Genomic DNA, 17,525 nt, shown 5'->3' on the forward strand with positions numbered 1-17,525 from the left:
CCATTTATGGACCCTCAGCTACTTAGGCCCTTTGCAACTCAGACCGTTTCAAAATAAAAAAACTTTCTAAAAATAGTGTTGGGGATATAGCTCAGAGGTAGAATGCCCCTGGATTCCATCCCCAGTGCTGCAGAAATAAGTAATAAAGCTGGAAGTGTAGCACGGAGGTAGAATGTCCCTGGGTTCAATCCCTTATACCACAAAAAGGTGGGAGGAGCTAAGGGTATACGTAATTCAGGGGTATATCACCCCTGTGTTCAATCTCTAGTACTACAAAAGAAAGACCTTAGGATTTGAGGGACTGGGCCAATTTCCCACAATATACTGAAGTTTGTTGAAGTAGAATTTCAGAACTGGGCTCCGTGGCACATGCCTGTAATCCCAGTACTTGGGAAGCTAAAACAGGATCATAGGTTTGTGGCCAGCCTTAGCAATTTATAAAGGAGGCCTCCAAAATTGAGACCTCGCTTCAAATAAAAATAGGGAGCCAGGCATGGTAGCACATCTGTAGTCCTGGCATATGGGAGGGTCACAGGTTGGTGGCCAGCCTCAGCTACTTAGGCCCTCTGCAACATAGACACTGTTTCAAAATAAAGAATTTAAAAGTAGGGCTGGGGGTGTAGCTCAGAGAATGCCCCAGTGTTAAATCCCCAGTACCACACGCACACACACACACACACACACACAAAAAAAAAAAAAAAAAAATTGGCTTCCATCCAGGCTCCCTGTTTTGATTTTACAGGTGGAGAAACTGGGATGGAAGGTGGTGAGAAGTGAGAAAGCAGTTTCACTTAGTAAACGGGAGAAGTGGAGCTTGTGTCCAGCCCTGAGCTCCTTGCTGAAGTCCGGCTCTTCTGTCTCCAGCCCTTAGCTGGCTGTGTAATGAGTAAAAGCCAACTATTAACTAAGCCGACAATAGGAAAAAGACAAGAGCGGGAAGACCAGCCCAGACTCGGGATACCTGGTCAGGCCGCCCTCCTCTTGTGATACTAGAATTTCGCACAATACCAATACATGTTTTCCAAAGCTGAGGCCACATGTCCAGACTACAGGGGATGTGCAGCTTGATGGGTTCAAGGAAGGGCTTGCTCTCTTCAGGTAGATTAAGTGACTTCAAGCTGCCGAGGTTTTGTCTCTTCACCCAAAGTGGCTTCTGCCCCTGGGCCTCCTGGCACCAGCTTAGCCTTCAACTCTCCAGCGCCTGGACTGTGGTCACTTGTTTTTATTAATGAGGAATTTAGATCTTCCAACAGAAACTGTGCCTCCATTCAACAACCTCCGGTGTGCAAGACCACCTGTGTAGGAAATGGGCCTCATGAGAGGGTTGAAATAGAGTCACAAGCCGAGCATGGCGGCGCATGCCTGCAGTATTTGGGAAGGCTGACATAGGAGGATCACAGGTTTAAGGACCGCCTCAGCAATGTAGGAGGCTCTCAGCAACTTAGAAATTCAAAATAAAGAATTTAAAAGTAGGGCTGGGGGTGTAGCTCAGAGAATGCACCAGTGTTAAATCCCCAGTACCACACGCGCGCGCACACACACACACACACACACACACAAAAAAAAAAAAAAAAAAAAATTGGCTTCCATCCAGGCTCCCTGTTTTGATTTTACAGGTGGAGAAACTGGGATGGAAGGTGGTGAGAAGTGAGAAAGCAGTTTCACTTAGTAAACGGGAGAAGTGGAGCTTCTCCCGTTTCAAAGTAAAAAATAAAAGTAAAAAAGCCGGGCATGGTGGCGCATGCTTGTAATTCCATAATTTGGGAGGCCGAAACAGGAGGATCACACAGGTTCGAAGCCAGCCTCAGCTACTGAGTGAGGCGCTCAGCAACTTAGTGAGACCCTGTTTCCAAATAAAGTATAAAATAGGTCTGGGAGTATAGCCTGGAGGTAGAAAAGCCCCTGGGTTCCACACCCAGCACCACACCAAGAAAAAAAAAAGAATAAAAAATAGGGCTGGGGGTGTAGCTCAGAGGTAGAATGCCCTTGGGTTCCATCCCTAGTACCAAAACAAAACAAAAAGAAAAGAAAAAGAAAAGGAAAATAGGGTACAAGCCGGGTGTGGTGGCACACGCTTGTAATCCCAGCATTCAGGAGGCTGAGACTGGAGGATCGCAGTTCTCTGCCAGCCTCGGCTACTTAGTGAGGTCCTCCGTAACTTAGTGAGACCCGGTTTCAAAATAAAGAATAAAAAAGCCAGGCGTGGTGGCGCATGCTTGTAATCGCAGCATTCGGGAGGCTGAGACCAGAGGATCGCGGTTCTCGGCCAGCCTCGGCTACTTAGTGAAGTCCTCCGTAACTTAGTGAGACCCGGTTTCAAAATAAAGAATAAAAAAATATAGGGCAGGGGGTGTAGCTCGGAGGTCAAATTCCCCTGGGTTCCATCCCCAAACCTGCAAAAAAAAAAAAAAAAAAAAAAGGATTAAAAAAAAAAAAACAGGGCAGGAGGTGTAGCTCGGAGGTCAAATGAAAAGAAAGAAAGAAAGAAAGAAAGAAAGAAAGAAAGAAAGAAAGAAAGAAAGAAAGAAAGAAAGAAAGAAAGAAAGAAAGGAAATAGGGTGTGCTCAGAGGTACACCTGGGTTCAATCCCCACTGCCAAAATACAAAGCAAAACATATGGTCAGCTTCCCTCCAGCTTCCTAAGGAATGGCCGCCACTCCTAACCCAAGGTCCCTGCTCTTTTCCAGCTCTGAGTAGAAAGGACACCAGTGTTCCCACTTCACAGACAGAGAAACTTGAGTCCACAGAATGGAAGTACCCAGAGCTGAGAAGATCAGTCCTGGGACCAGGAGCAAAAGCTATTAGCCAGATCATCGACACTGTCAATGCCTTCCTGGTGGCTAGAGCAGAGGCTGGCTGGGTGGAACTACAGCAGGGGAACATCCAGGCCGGTCCCAGCAAATGCTCTTCCAGGACACTGACACCAGCCCCCTGAATCCAAGGAGCAGCCAGTGAACAGCTGTGGGTCCACACAGCTCAGCAGAGAAAGGGGGCACCGCCTCTGACCAGTTCCAGTAACGTCTGGTTCAATGCTGCGCCTAGAAGTTTTCACAACCTCAGATGAAAATCACTATTTTCCTAAACATTTCCCAACTTCTAGTGCCTGCCTGGAACAGCCAGGGTCACCAGTTACCTCGACTGGAATTCCTGGTTGGTTTATTTATTTCACAAACCCATGACACAGAAGTTTGGGAGTGGGGCCAGTTCAGCTGAACAAGGAAGGGTGCTTTGAGATAACTGGTGTAGACCACACAGGTCATCACAGGAGAAAGGCCATGGAGTTACAGAGCCAGCCAGCCTGTGAACTCTTCCTTCAGTCCCTGGAATCAACAGAGAACCCCCCATAATGTACCTGTTAGCTCCACTGTGCCTGGGGAGCAGACCCAGATAATGATGCTTTGAAAGAGGTCAGGAGATGGGCGTGCTGAAGGGACCCTTCTTCACTGTCTATCCCACACCTAGTGACAGCCAATGGCCCGAACCTGCTTCATCCTGCAATACAGCCATATACCAGAGGTGTCTGTGCAGTTCCTGAAGCCACTAAAATTGTCACCAAAGTGGGGTGTGCATGTGTTACGGTTTGAGGGAGTATGGTTGTGGGAAACTGTTCCCTGGGAACCCCTGTGAGGGTCCCGGACACACTTTCCCCCAACACATAACAAAATCCAAAACGACCAAAACCAGAAAATTACCGCGGGTTCTTGTCCTAAGCTAAGAATAAATATGCATAGCTTGGACAGTTGCTGAAGACTTAAAGAAGTTTATTAAAAGACAGAAATACAGAAAATAGAAATACAGCCCCATGCCAAAATGGCATGAGGGGGTGACTAGAAATGAATACACTAAAGGGCTTACACGTGGACCGGACTTTTTATACCCATGACCTCCATCTTGTTTACCTGATTCTGACATAGTGAATGTCCCTGTAAGGTACCTCCCCTTAACCCTGAAAAGCACCTCCCCCAGTAAGGTGTGGCAAGGTGCCTCCTTCCATGAAGGTCGACCCTCCTACCATCTTAGCTGGCTTATCCAATCATGTAGATCTGTCTTTAGAGAAAGGCCCAGTTCTCCTCTCCTATTGACTGGTTAATTGCTTTTGGCTAGGTTAATTTACATTGGAACAGTTGCCTGCTTTTAGGCAGAAACCAAGTCCTTGCACAGATTTGCCCCTCACCCAATTTTTGAAATATATTAATAATTATAGCTTTCTCAAATCTTCCCAGGCCATTCCCAATACTGGTACAGTATGAATGTTGTACCAGTAAATGGACAAGTATTGGGAACGGCCTAGGAAGATTTTGGAAAGCTCTGATTATTAATATATTTCAAAAGAAAATAATTGATATATTTAAAAATAGTTGTGTCAAAATGGCAGCAGACATGGGTAAAGGAAGGACTTGATTTCTGCCTAAAACAGGCAGCTATTCCAATGTAAACCTAGCTCAAGGTAATTAACCAGTCAATTGGAGAGGAGAGCTAGGCCTGTCTCTATCTAAAGACAGATCTTAAGAGAGGAGAACTAGGCCTTTATCTAAAGACAGATCTACATGATGATCGAGGGAGGATGGAGCAGGGTTTGACCTTGCCCTTCATGAAAGGAGACACCTTGCCACTTCTTGCTGGGGGAGGTACCTTACAGGGTTAAGGGGAGGTACCTTACAGGGAGGTTCACCCGTCAGAATTATGTAAACAAGATGGAGGTCATGGGTATAAAAATCCGGTCCACGTGTAAGCCCTTTGGTGTATTCATTTCGGGTCGCCCCTCATGCCATTTTGACATGGGGCTGTATTTCCATTTTCTGTATTTCTATCTTTCTAATAAACTTCTTTAAATCTTCAGCAACGGACCAAGCTATGCATATTTATTATTAGCTTAGGACAAGAACCCGCGGTAATTTTTTTTTTTTTTTTTTGGTGGTACTGGGGTTCCTGGAAGCCCTTCTACCTCCGGGCTACACTCCCAGACCTCTTTTTACATTTTTTATATTTGGAAACAGGGTCTCCTAAGCCAGCGCGCGCGGCTGGCTTCGAACCTGCGCGATCCTCCTGTCTCTGCCTCCCAAGCGTGGGGATTACAGGCATGCGCCACCACGCCCGGCATAATTTTCTGTTTTTGATCGTTTGGGATTTTGTTATGGGTTGGGGGAAATTGTGTCCGGGACCCTAGCAGGGGTCCCCGGGGAACAGTTTCCCAAAACCATATTCTCCCAATCCGTAACAAATGTGTCTATAGGGAGGAAGACACACAGGTGTAGATATTCATGGCAAGAGAATAACTCAAGGTCCGGAATCTGCCCTCGGTGCTGTCCGCCTGTGGGGAGGACCCCAACTGCAGCTGTCCCTGCCTCTGAAGCAGCCTAGCCCCAAGTGGATGGGCACCATCCCCCGCCCTGACACGCTGCGGGACACTGCGCATTCCATTTCCTCTTCTGCCTGGCCTGGGATGAAGTCTCCACCTGTCCAGCCTCACCCAGCATAACTGTGTGCCATCCATCCCTGGACCAGGTCCATACTGCAGGGATGGGAAGTGCTGTCTACACCCGCCCCCAGGACAGACAGGAGCTATTTAAAAGGCTGCCCAGTAGTGACTGAGCCCAGAGCCGCAGAGGAGAGTTTTGTTTTTTTTTTTTTTTTTTTTTTTTTTTTTTTGTTGTTGTTGTTGTTTGCGGGTCTGGGGATGAAACCCAGGGACATTTGACCTCCAAGCTACACCCTCTGCCCTGTTTTTTATTCTTTATCTTGAAACAGGATCTCACTAAGTTGCAAAGGACCTCACTAAGTAGCTGAGGCTGGTCGAGAACCACACTCCTCCAGTCTCAGCCTCTGGAATGCTGGGATTACAAGTGTGCGCAACCACACCCAGCTTTGCAGAAAATATTTTTAGAAACACTCAGAAACCTATCATTAACATCTCATTGCTGGGTTTTGGGGAAGGTGCTCGTGCCTCTGCTTTCCAGAAACACAGATTTCTGGCGTTTGCAAGCAACAAGAGGCTAAAGTGAGGCTCCCAGAAATATACTGTCCTGGGCAGTTCTGTGCAGGGGGGCACACGTGGGGTTGAATCCATAACCAGGGCCTTTGCCCAGACAGCTTGGCCAACCCCCATCGCCCCAGCCCAACCTTCTCCCTTTACCTTTCCCTGCAGTTCACCTCTCAGAGCGCTGCTCCCTCTGGCCAGAGGCAGAGCCTCGTCCCAGCCCCCACGGGCAGGCCACTGCTGCACCCACAGAGCTCCCGGCCCCTCACAAGAGCATGCCAGCTCCTCTCTGCCAGAGCACAGCCTGCCCCTCACCGCGTGTCAAGGCTGGTTGCATGTCACTGTCTCTGTGAAGGCTGCCCGGTCTCCCCATCCAGGAGGGCCATGACACTCCCCAGCACCTGAATGGCCTCCCAAGGTGCTCACCGCTCCTACCTGCTGCTCCTCACATTTTCTTCCCTCCTGTTTCCCCGTGTCCCCAGAAGGGACCTGGTTCCTGTCCTCTGGGCTCTCCCTCCCTGCCCCCAGGCCTTGGATATGGAGGCCAGATCGCACCCAGCCCTCCAGGTGGGACTCAGCCCTCTGATCTCAGTTCCCTCCACCCCTGCCATCCAGGCACAAGGTGAACTCTGGGATGGCCGGTCCCACTGAAATGCAGTTCTGTCACTATCCACCGGTTTCCCCAGGGACTCTAGCCTCTTTCCACCTGGGTCCTATGTCCACCTCCCCTTTCCCTGGGAGCTCCCAGAGGAAGGCCTGAGTACTCTGGGGTGAGCAGGGCACCAAGGAGGGGTGAGTTTGGGGCTCCGGGCCCGCTGAGTGCCGGTGGTCCAGGCTCTGAGCTCAGGGCGCTCCTCCTTGCACCACCTTGGGGAGCTCCGTCTCCACCCTGAGGCAAAGCCTGGGTCTGCCCCACGCAGGCTGCCCAGGTCCCTGGGAGACCGTGGGTGTGGCAGCTGACTTTGCGTCTGGAGCCTGAACTGGACCCATCGCCAGTGACTGGCTCCCACTTGTCTTCCAGTGGAGCGTGACCACACCCTGGGCCACCAGGAGCCCCACTGGAAGGAGTTCCGCTTTGATCTGACCCAGATCCCAGCCGGGGAGGCTGTCACAGCTGCGGAGTTCCGGATGTATAAGGTGCCCAGCAGCCGCCCGCTCAACACGAGCCTCCACGTCAGCGTGTTCGAGGTGCTGCAGGAGCACTCCAACAGGTGCCTCCCCGCCCGGGCCCCAGGTGGTCTCCTGGGAAAGACTCTTGTGGTGAAATGTGTGTTTGGTGTGTGAGGGGAGAAGTAATTCCCCCACCACAATCACACAAACAGAAAAACAGGAAAAAAAATCCCTGCGGGTTCTTGTCCTAAGCTAAGAATAAATATGCATAGCTTGGACAGTTGCTGAAGATTTAAAGTTTATTAAAAGATAGAAATACAGAGGATAGGTACAGCTCCATACTAGACTGGCATGGAGGGATGACTCGAATGAGTACACCTAGGAATTACACGTGGACTCAGTCTTTTTTATACCCATGATCTCCATCTTTTGTGTGTGTGTGTGTGTGTGGGTCTGGGGATGGAACCCAGGGGCATTCGACCTCCGAGCTACACCCCCTACCCTAGTTTTTATTCTTTATTTTGAAACTGGGTCTCACTGAGTTGCAGAGGGCCTCACTAAGTAGCTGAGGCTGTCCACGAATGTGATCCTCCAGGTTTCAGCCTCCCGAATGCTGGGATTACAAGTGTGCACCACCACGCCCGGCTCCATGACCTCCATCTTGTTCACATAATCCTGATTTACTAATCTGTCTTTAGAAAGAGGAAGCCCTAGCTCTCCTCTATTGACTTGTTAATTATTTTGAGCTAGGTTAATTTCCATTGGAATAGCTGCCTGTTTTAGGCAGAGATCAAGTCCTTTCTTCACCCATGTCTGCCACCATTTTGACACAACTATTTTTGAAATTTATCAATTATTTTCTTTTGAAATATATTAATAATCAGAGCTTTCCCCAATCTTCCTAGGCCGTTCCCAATACTGGTACAGGCTCGAGCTGGGGACGAGGGCTGGCTGGTGCTGGACGTCACGGCAGCCAGTGACCGCTGGCTGTTGAACCGTAACAAGGACCTGGGACTCCGCCTCTATGTGGAGACTGAGGACGGTGAGGCTCAGTGCTGTGCTGGGAGTGCACCCCTGGGGCAGAGGCCTCCAGCGGGCCCTGGAGCGGCCTCTCTGGCCCTGGTGCCTGGTCTTCTTGCTGTGCCCACGTGAGGACATGATGGGTGGAGATGAGGTCCTGGACAGGAGGAGGCCCTCGGCCAGGGCTGCTTTCCCTCCTCTCCTCCTCAAACCATCGAGCTGCAGGAGGGCATCCGTGCAGTGCTCCCAGGAAGTGGGCAGTCCTCCCTGGCAGCGGCCTCCACACTGGCAGTTTCTGAACCTGGAAGGGCCTCAGGGCCAACTGGTTGCACCCCGAGCCCCTGGGTTGAGACCCTGGCTCTCGATGGCCTAACCCGGGGACCTCGACAGGCTGCTCACCTTTCTGAGCCTCCACTCCCTTGTCTACAGGACGAAGTTCAAGCACTCACTCATGCACAGGTGTTTGGGGAGCGCGTCTTTCATTCCAGAGAGTGGATAGAAAGGCTGAGGTGGGCAGAAGACTGGCCTGAGGTCTAGCAAGAGGGCCACACGGGGGAGCAGAGTGTGCGGGGAGCCAGGAAGGAGCACAGCCAGGTCACTCCGAGGGAGTGTAAACCCACCAAGGTGCCTGGCGTTTTCAGGGTAGTTTATTTAATAAAATGCGGGATGACAGGATCTGACCTGGGGTTTTTGTTTTGTTTTTTGGTTCAGAAAATTTCTTTATTATAATACTGCTGGTGAAATAAAACTGACCCACACAAGTTGTATATGCAGAGGAAATACAACTTAATGTAAACAAACAGATATCAGCACATTCTTTTTCTTGAATGTAGTCATCTGCCGCAAAGTACGAGTCTCCAGCACAAGATCAACATAACATACAAGCGGGGTGTGGTGGCGCATGCCTGTAATCCCAGTACTTGAGAAGTTGAGACAGGAAGATTGTAGATTCAAGGACAGTCTCAGCAAGAAGTGAGACTCTCATCAACCTCGTGAGATGAGATCCTGTTTCAAAATAAGCAATAAAATAGGGCCAGGGGTATAGCTCAGAGGTAGAATGCCCCTGAGTTTGATCCCCAGTACCACAGGGGAAATAAAAAGACATAGTATACAGCTGAGATCATGAATATCAGTCATGTAGCAGGTGTTGCCCAATAACAAAATAGAATTCTGTTTTTATCAGGATGCAATTGAGATATAAATAGGCAAAACAGGACATTAAAATGTATTTGAAATGAGCTGGGCGTGGTGGCGCATGCTTGTAATCCCCGCGCTTGGGAGGCTGAGACAGGAGGATCACACAGGTTTGAAGCCAGCCTCAGCTCCTTAGTGAGACCCTGTTTCCAAATAAAGTATAAAATAGGTCTGGGAGTGTAGCTCAGAGGTAGAAAGCCTCTGGGTTCCACCCCTAGTACCACCAAAAAAAAAAAAATGTATTTGAAATGTTCAGAGAAATAGGAGGTATTTCAATAACTATATTCTATCCTGTCATTACTAATATAAATAATATCAACTTTGTTAATTCTTTACCAAGTCAATTCTTCAAAATTGAAAAGTGAGTTATCCAAACAGTTGTTCTTCCGTAGAACCACATGTTATACGGACCACATGTTCTCCACGTCACTAGAATGACACCTGCCGAGGTTTTTGAGTGCTAGAAAACAGATACTTGTTAGAGATTGGTGCCCTCACTGCAGCACTGCCGTCAGACATGTTTTCAGTTCACTTAACTCTGAGCAGTAAATTACATTTGGTGATCTGTTTAGATATGTGTGGTATTTACTACAGATGCCTAAGATAAAATGTATAAAATCATTCTGTATTATAAAAATCCTGCTTTTACACAATTTCTAGTTTTTTACTTAATATTTTACTAGCAAGTATCATTAAAATATTACAAAGAGCCGAGCCGGAAGCCGGCGTAGTGGCGCACGCTTGTAATCCCCGTGCTTGGGAGGCTGAGACAGGAGGATCACACAGGTTCGAAGCCAGCCTCAACTACTTAGTGAGGCTCTCAGCAACTTAGTGAGACCCTGTTTCCAAATAAAATATAAAATAAGTCTGGGAGTATAGCCCGGAGGTAGAAAGCCTCTGGGTTCCACCCCCACTACCACCAGAAAAAGAAGAAGGAGGAGGAGGAGGAGGAGGAGGAGGAGGAGGAGGAGGAGGAAGAAGAGGAGGAGGAAGAGGAGGAGGAGGAAGAAGAAGGTGGTCTCCAAGCCAGGGGTGTTGGCCCACACTTGTAATTCCAGCATTTGGGAGGCTGAGACAGGAGGATTGTGGTTCGAGGGCAGACTCAGCTACTTAGTGAGGCCCTTTGAAACTCAGTAAGGCCCTGTTTCAAAATAATTAAAAAAAAAAAAAAGTAGGGCTGGGGTGTAGAGCTCAGAGGTAGATACGCCATTAGGTTCCATTCCCAGTACCAAAAATTATATATATATATATATATATATATATATATATATATATATATATATATGATAAGAAGCCAGGCTTAGTAATTCCAGTACTTGGGAGGCTGAGACAGAAGGATCAAAAGTTTGCGGCTAGCCTCAGCTACTTAGTGAGGCCCTTTATAACTCAGTGAGACCCTGTTTAAAAATAAAGAATAAGGCTGGGCATGGTAGGTCACGCTTGTAATCCCCGCACTTGGGAGGCAGAGACAGGAGGATCACGCAGGTTCGAAGCCAGCCTCAGTTGGCTTAAGAGACCCTGTTTCCAAATAAAATATAAAATATAAAATAGGTCTGGGAGTGTAGCCCGGAGGTAGAAGGGCCCTGGGTTCCATCCCCAGTACCACCAAAAAATAAAAAAAATAGAAAGAAAGAAAGAAAGAAAGAAAGAAAGAAAGAAAGAATAAAACATAGAAACTAGGGCTTGGGATATTCCTTGGAGGTAGAATGCCCCAAGGTTCCATCCCCAGTACTGCAAAAATAATATATATATAAACACACACACACATATGTGTGTGTATGTATATATATATGTGTGTATGTATGTGTGTGTATATATATATATATATATATATATATATATATATATATAGTAGGTCTGGGAATACAGCCCAGAGGCAGAATGCCCCAGGGTTCCATCCCCAGTACTGCAAAAATAATACACACACACACACACACACACACACACACACACACACACACATATATATATATACACATACACTATATATATATATAGAAAATAGGTCTGGGAGTATAGCCCAGAGGCAGAAGGTCCCTGGGTTCCATCTCTAGTACAATACTAATATTATTACTACTAATAATAATTCTGCTAGTGAAAGTAAAATTGACACACACATCTTGTATGTGCAGAGGAAATACAACTTAATACAGACAAACGATCTCCACACATTCCTTTCTAGAATGTGGTCCTCTGCCACACAGGCTCGTGCACAAGATCAACATGACATAGCAGCCGGGTGTGATGGCACACGCCTGTCATCCTATCCTTATGAGGTTGAGACAGGAGGATTGCAAGTTCAAGGACAGCCTCAGCAAGTGGTGAGACTCTCATTAACCCAGCAAGACGAGGCCCTGTATCAAAATAAAATAGTAAAATAAGGCCCGGCGCAGTGGTACATGCTTTTAATCCCAGCATGTGAGAAGCTAAGACAGGAGGATCACGGTTTGTGGCCAGCCTCAGCTACTTAGGCCCTTTGCAACGCAGAGAGACTCTGTTGCAAAATAAAGAATAAAAAATAGGGCTGGGAGTGTAGCTGGAAGGTAGAATGCCCATGGGTTCCACCCCCAGTACCACAAAAAAACAATAAAATTAATAAAACAAAGCCGGGGATATAGGTTAGAGAGAGCATGCTCCTGAGTTCGATCCCCAGTGCCACGAGGGTGGGGTGGGGAGACAGAGCATACAGCTGGTCATGAGTATCAGTCATGTAGCAGGTGTCCCCTAATAACAAAACAGAATTCTGTTTTTATCAGTATGCAATTGATATACAAACAGGCAAAACAGCACATTAAAATGCATTTGAAAGGAAGCATTCCATAGCTATATTCCATACTGTCACTACTAATGTAGATATCAATTTTGCTAATTATTTACCAGGTCAAGTCTTCAAAATTGAAAAATGAGTTATCCAAAAAGGTGCTCTTCTATAGAACTTATCTCTACTGACCCCGTATTTTCCAGGTCACCTGAATGACTCTTGTCAAGGTTTCTGAGTGCTAGAAAGCAGAGTACTTTGGGGAGACTAATTTTTCACCCCACACTATTTTCAGTTCACTTAACTCTGAGCACTAAAATATGTTTGGTGATCTGTTCAGGTGTATGTACTATTTATTACAGGTGCCTAAGATAAAATCGCTAACATCATCTGTATTACAAGAAGCCTGCTTTTACATAATTTCTAGTTTTTTCTTAACATTTTACTACCAAGCATCATTAAAATATTTTAAGAATACAACCACAGGGAGCAAGAGTCTTCAAAGGACACGGTCATGTCACGCAGTGGGTACCCAAACTCCAGGGTGACCTGGGTTTTTTTTTAACTTTTTTTTTTTTTTTTTTTTTTTTGCGGGTCTGGGAGTGGAACCCAAGGGCATTTGACCTCCGAGTTATACCCCCTGCCCTATTTTTTTATTTTTTTTGGGGGGGGTGGGTGGTACTGGGGGTGGAACCCAGAGGCTTTCTACCTCCGGGCTATACTCCCAGACCTATTTTATATTTTTTATTTGGAAACAGGGTCTCACTAAGTTGCTGAGAGCCTCACTAAGTAGTTGAGGCTGGCTTCAAACCTGTGCGATCCTCCTGTCTCATTCTCCCAAGCGCGGGGATTACAAAAGTGCGCCACCACACCCGGCATTATTTTTTTATTCTTTATTTTGAAACCGGGTCTCACTGAGTTGCAGAGGGCCTAAGTAGCTGAGGCTGTCCGCGAACCGCGATCCTCCGGTCTCAGCCTCCTAAATGCTGAGATTACAAGCGTGCGCCACCACGCCCAGCTTGACCTAAAAGATCCTCTGAGAGCTGCTCTCAAGGAGGGGAGCTTAACTCTGAGCCCTTCCCCGAGCTGTCCGGTGGCCGGCCGCATCTAAAGGGCCAGCAGGGTTAACGAGGGCACAGGCCTGGCCTCGGTGGCCATCACCTCCTGACTCCCCCACCAGGGCGCCCTGGTGCCCCGGACCCGCGCAGGTGCGGGTCCCCCAGGCCCGGGCAGGAGGCCAGGCGCGGGGCCCAGGGCCGCCGCCCCCCGCTCTGTGACGCAGGCGCGGGCAGCGTCCAGGGGCCGCGCGGGTCCCGGCCGAGGGCTGGAGCCAGGAGGATGGCGGCGCTGCGGCTGCTGGCGTGGGCGATCGGGCCCCGGGGCTGCGCCCGCCGCTTCGCCACCAGCCCCCGGGCCCGCGCCCAGTTCTACCGGGACCCGGTGGAGACGGTGAGCGACATCGGGAACGGGGCGACCGTCATGCTCGGGGGCTTCGGGCTCTGCGGGATCCCCGAGAACCTGATCGCCGCGCTGCTGAGGACCGGCGTGAAGGACCTGAAGGTGGTCAGCAGCAACGTGGGCGTGGACGACTTCGGCCTGGGCCTCCTGCTGGCCGCCAAGCAGGTGCGCCGCATCGTCTGCTCGTACCTGGGCGAAAACGCGCTGTGCGAGCGGCTGTACCTGGCGGGCGAGCTGGACCTGGAGCTGACGCCGCAGGGCACCCTGGCCGAGCGCATCCGCGCGGGCGGCGCGGGCGTGCCCGCCTTCTACACGCCCACGGGCTACGGCACGCTGGTGCAGGAGGGCGGCGCCCCCATCAGGTACTACCCCGACGGCCACCTGGCCATCCTGAGCCGGCCGCGGGAGGTGCAGGAGTTCAGGGGCCAGCACTACCTCCTGGAGCACGCCATCAGGGCCGACTTCGCGCTGGTCAAGGGCTGGAAGGCCGACCGCTCGGGCAACGTGGTCTTCAGGGGCAGCGCCAGGAACTTCAACGTGCCCATGTGCAAGGCTGCCGACGTCACCGTGGTGGAGGTGGAGGAGATCGTGGACGTGGGCACTTTCCCCCCAGAAGACATCCACGTGCCCAACATTTATGTCGATCGCGTGATCCAGGGGCCGAAGTACGAGAAAAGAATCGAGCGCTTGACGGTGCAGGGTCAGGGAGAAGAGCAGGCGCTGAAGGGAGACGACATCAGGACGCGCATCATCAAGCGGGCGGCCCTCGAGTTTGAGGACGGCATGTATGCCAACCTGGGCATCGGCATCCCGCTCATGGCCAGCAACTTCATCAGCCCCGACATGACGGTCCATCTGCACAGCGAGAACGGAATCCTGGGCTTGGGCCCTTTTCCATCCAGAGATAAGGTGGACGCGGATGTCATCAACGCCGGCAAGCAGACGGTCACCTTGATCCCCGGGGGCTCTTTCTTCGCCAGCGACGACTCCTTCGCCATGATTCGCGGGGGACACATCGAGCTGACCATGCTGGGTGCGATGCAGGTTTCCAAATACGGCGACCTGGCCAACTGGATGGTGCCCGGAAAGAAGGTGAAAGGGATGGGCGGCGCCATGGATCTGGTGTCCAGCGGGAAGACCAAAGTGGTGGTCACCATGGAGCACTGCACCAAGGCAAAGAGCCCCAAGATCCTGGACAAATGCACCTTCCCGCTCACGGGGAAGAACTGCGTGGACCACATCATCACCGAGAAGGGCGTGTTTGACGTGCACAGCAACCGAGGGCTCATGCTGGTGGAGCTCTGGGAAGGCTGCACGGTGGACGAGGTCCAGGCCAGCACGGGCTGCTCCTTTGCCGTGTCCCCGAACCTCAAGCCCATGCAGCAGGTGGCACCCTGACTAGAGAGCAACCCTGGCGGAGTGTGCGCTTCCGGGGCCAGCCTCCCAGGAAGAGGGAGCCAGAAACCGGGTCCTGCTGACCGGTGTGCTGTGGCTCCTCCGGCCGTCTGCGGCCAGCAGAGTCCTCCCAAGAGCAGTGCGACTTTAATTAAAACGAAAAGAAAAACCGTCTGTGCACAGCTGGTGTGTCCTGTTAGTGCTGCAGTGCGCTCCGCTGTGACCGCTGAGGCACTGCGTGCCCCGCCACCTTCTGCGATGTTGTGGCCGAGGCGCCACCCGAGAGGATCCTGCAGTGGGACTTCAGTCCAGCGCCTCCCTCAGAGAGGACCCATGACATGCAGAAAAACCCAAGAGGGAGACGAGCCCGGGGCCAGGTTCACCCGGTGCCCTCCCTCGCTCGCTCATCCTCCTGGCTGTGGCTCGTAGAGGTCCCCAGAGGGGAGGCAGGACGTCTCCCTGGGACGGACCTGTGGTGGGAGAGACCGAGGGGGACGGCAGTGCCAGCATCCACCTGGAAGGAGCCTGCCTATATCAAGTCCCTCTGCGCCACCAAAGGCCACAGCTATCACAGGAGGGTCCTACAGGCCTCCTCGATGGCCCAGATGGCTCTCCCCACATGTACTACGGTGTCCTGAGCTGGCCAGCCAGACCTGAGGTCGCCCTTCTGCTCACACGTCCAGTGGTTCCTCCTGGCCCAGCAGGGACTCAGGGATGTGTCACCTAGATCTAAAACTGCACAAGCCAAATGGGAAAAAAATGAATAGAGGTGTGAGTGTGAATGTGTGTGTCCATGTGTGTGAGTGTGTGCCTGTGTATGAGTGTGAATATGAGTGTGTGCATGTGTGTGAGTGCATTGTGTGAGTGTACATGTGTGTATGTGTGTGTGCATGTGTGTGAATGTATGTGTGTGCCTGTCTGTGTGCATGTGTGTACATCTGTGAGTGTGCATGTGTGTCTATGTGTGCGTGAGTGTACATGTGTGAGTGTGTGCATGTGTGTGTCTGTGTGTGCATGTGTGTGAGTGTGCATGTGTGTACATGTGTGCATTTGTGTGAGTGTATATGCGTGAGTGTGTGCATATGTGTGTCTCTGTGTGTGTACATGTGTGAGTATACAAGTGTATGTGTGTGTGAGTGTACATGCGTGAGTGTGTGCATGTGTGTGAGTGTACGTGTGTGTGCATGTGTGTCTCTGTGTCTCTGTGTGCATGTGTGAGTGTACATGTGTGAGTGTGCATGTGTGTGTCTCTGTGTGTGCATGGTGTGAATGTGTGTGAGTGTACATGTGTGAGTGGGGGCCTGAGCTTTGCAGGGGGATCCTGCCCTGCAGCCTGCAGTGGCAAGTGCAGCTCCAGGGGTCCCTCAGTCACCAGAACAGCAGGTTCCAGCTGCAGCAGTGGCTATCCTGGGCCTCAGTCTACCTTGCCCCATGGAAGGCCAGACCCTGCAATGGAGAGGTGGGGGGGACATCCTGGGGTGTGACGGACACTGGGTCCTGAGCGGGATGCCCCCATGGACACAGGTTCATCCCTCTGGTGGGAGGCAGGACATACAACAGACCAGGTGTGCCTGGGAGCTCTGTGTGTCTGGCTTCCTGACACACATACACATGTTGTGTGTGACCTGGGTGTGCCCCCCACCCCACCCAGCCAGGTGACTCCCCAAGCCTGTCCTCTGCACTTCAGGGCATGGCTGCCTGGCCTCTGGGTGGGGGTGGGGGTGGGGGAGAGGGCTGGAGAAGGGTGGAGAGGGGGGAGGACAAGGCCAGGCTCCCATCAGGAGGCGGGTTTATTCTAACTGAGGCGCTGTTGGGGTTTTACAGCAGCAGTGCCAGGATGGTGCCTGTCTAGCCATCCCTCTGTGGCGGCTCTGGCGGGGGCAGGGCAGGTAGAGGGCGCAGGGTGAGGAGTGACGGGCGGGCAGGAAGTGCGGGCAGTCTGGGGGTGGACAGGGACGAGCACTATCCCGCTCAGGACAGGTGGAGGGGCAGAGGGCTGAGCAATTCCAAGGACGAGGCTCTGGTCGCAGCCTGAGGACCAGGACAGGAGGCCTTGGCGTGGGACAGAGGCGGCATGGGGGCAGCGGTGCCCCTGCTGAGGCCGGGCAGCACCATGCGGGCAGTGCAGAGGTCCACGGTGACGGTAGGACTCAGCGATGCAGCATGTGGATGGTCTTTCAATCCTGAGCGTAGACAGACCGGGAGAGAACCAGGCCACACAGGAAGGGCGGCCCAGGACAGGCGGGGCTTGCAGAGCCTGGGGGCGAGGAGGGCCTGGGGCTGAAGGCCAGGAGAGGCAGCGGGTCCCTCCAGGCCCACCCCCAGGGCCACTGTCCACACAGCAGCCAGCGGGACCTTCCTACAACACAGGCCTGCCCGTGCCGCTCAGTCCAGACCTTGCGCCCTTCCCGCTTCCCAGAGGAAGTCTGGCCCTTGGCCTGGGACACATGGCCCTCCTCAGCCATCCCACCTACCTGTCCCGAGCCACGTGTCCTCCTGTGCTCACTGGCCCCCAGGGCCCTGCTCCAGGGCGCTGCGCCCGCTTCTGCCACTGGTCCACCCCACGTGCCCTCTGAAAGGCAGCCTTTTCCCAGGGTCCACCTCTGCTGAGGC

At 51.4% G+C, this 17,525-nt stretch overlaps 1 protein-coding gene across 1 annotated transcript; it reads left to right on the top strand.

Annotated features, from left to right (window-relative positions):
- Window positions 1-1,348: 1,348 nt before the first annotated feature.
- LOC308260053 (succinyl-CoA:3-ketoacid coenzyme A transferase 2, mitochondrial-like) lies at window positions 1,349-14,915 on the top strand (the record flags this gene model as incomplete). Its single annotated transcript, XM_080691387.1, has 7 exons — window positions 1,349-1,367; window positions 2,688-2,887; window positions 6,146-6,303; window positions 6,460-6,599; window positions 6,999-7,188; window positions 7,993-8,129; window positions 13,240-14,915. The coding sequence occupies 7 exons, from the start codon at window positions 1,349-1,351 to the stop codon at window positions 14,913-14,915; spliced, it is 2,520 nt and encodes an 839-aa protein (XP_080547513.1).
- Window positions 14,916-17,525: the final 2,610 nt, after the last annotated feature.

Source organism: Muscardinus avellanarius (genome assembly GCF_963383645.1).
Source record: "Muscardinus avellanarius genome assembly, chromosome: 3".
NCBI lineage: Eukaryota > Metazoa > Chordata > Mammalia > Rodentia > Gliridae > Muscardinus > Muscardinus avellanarius.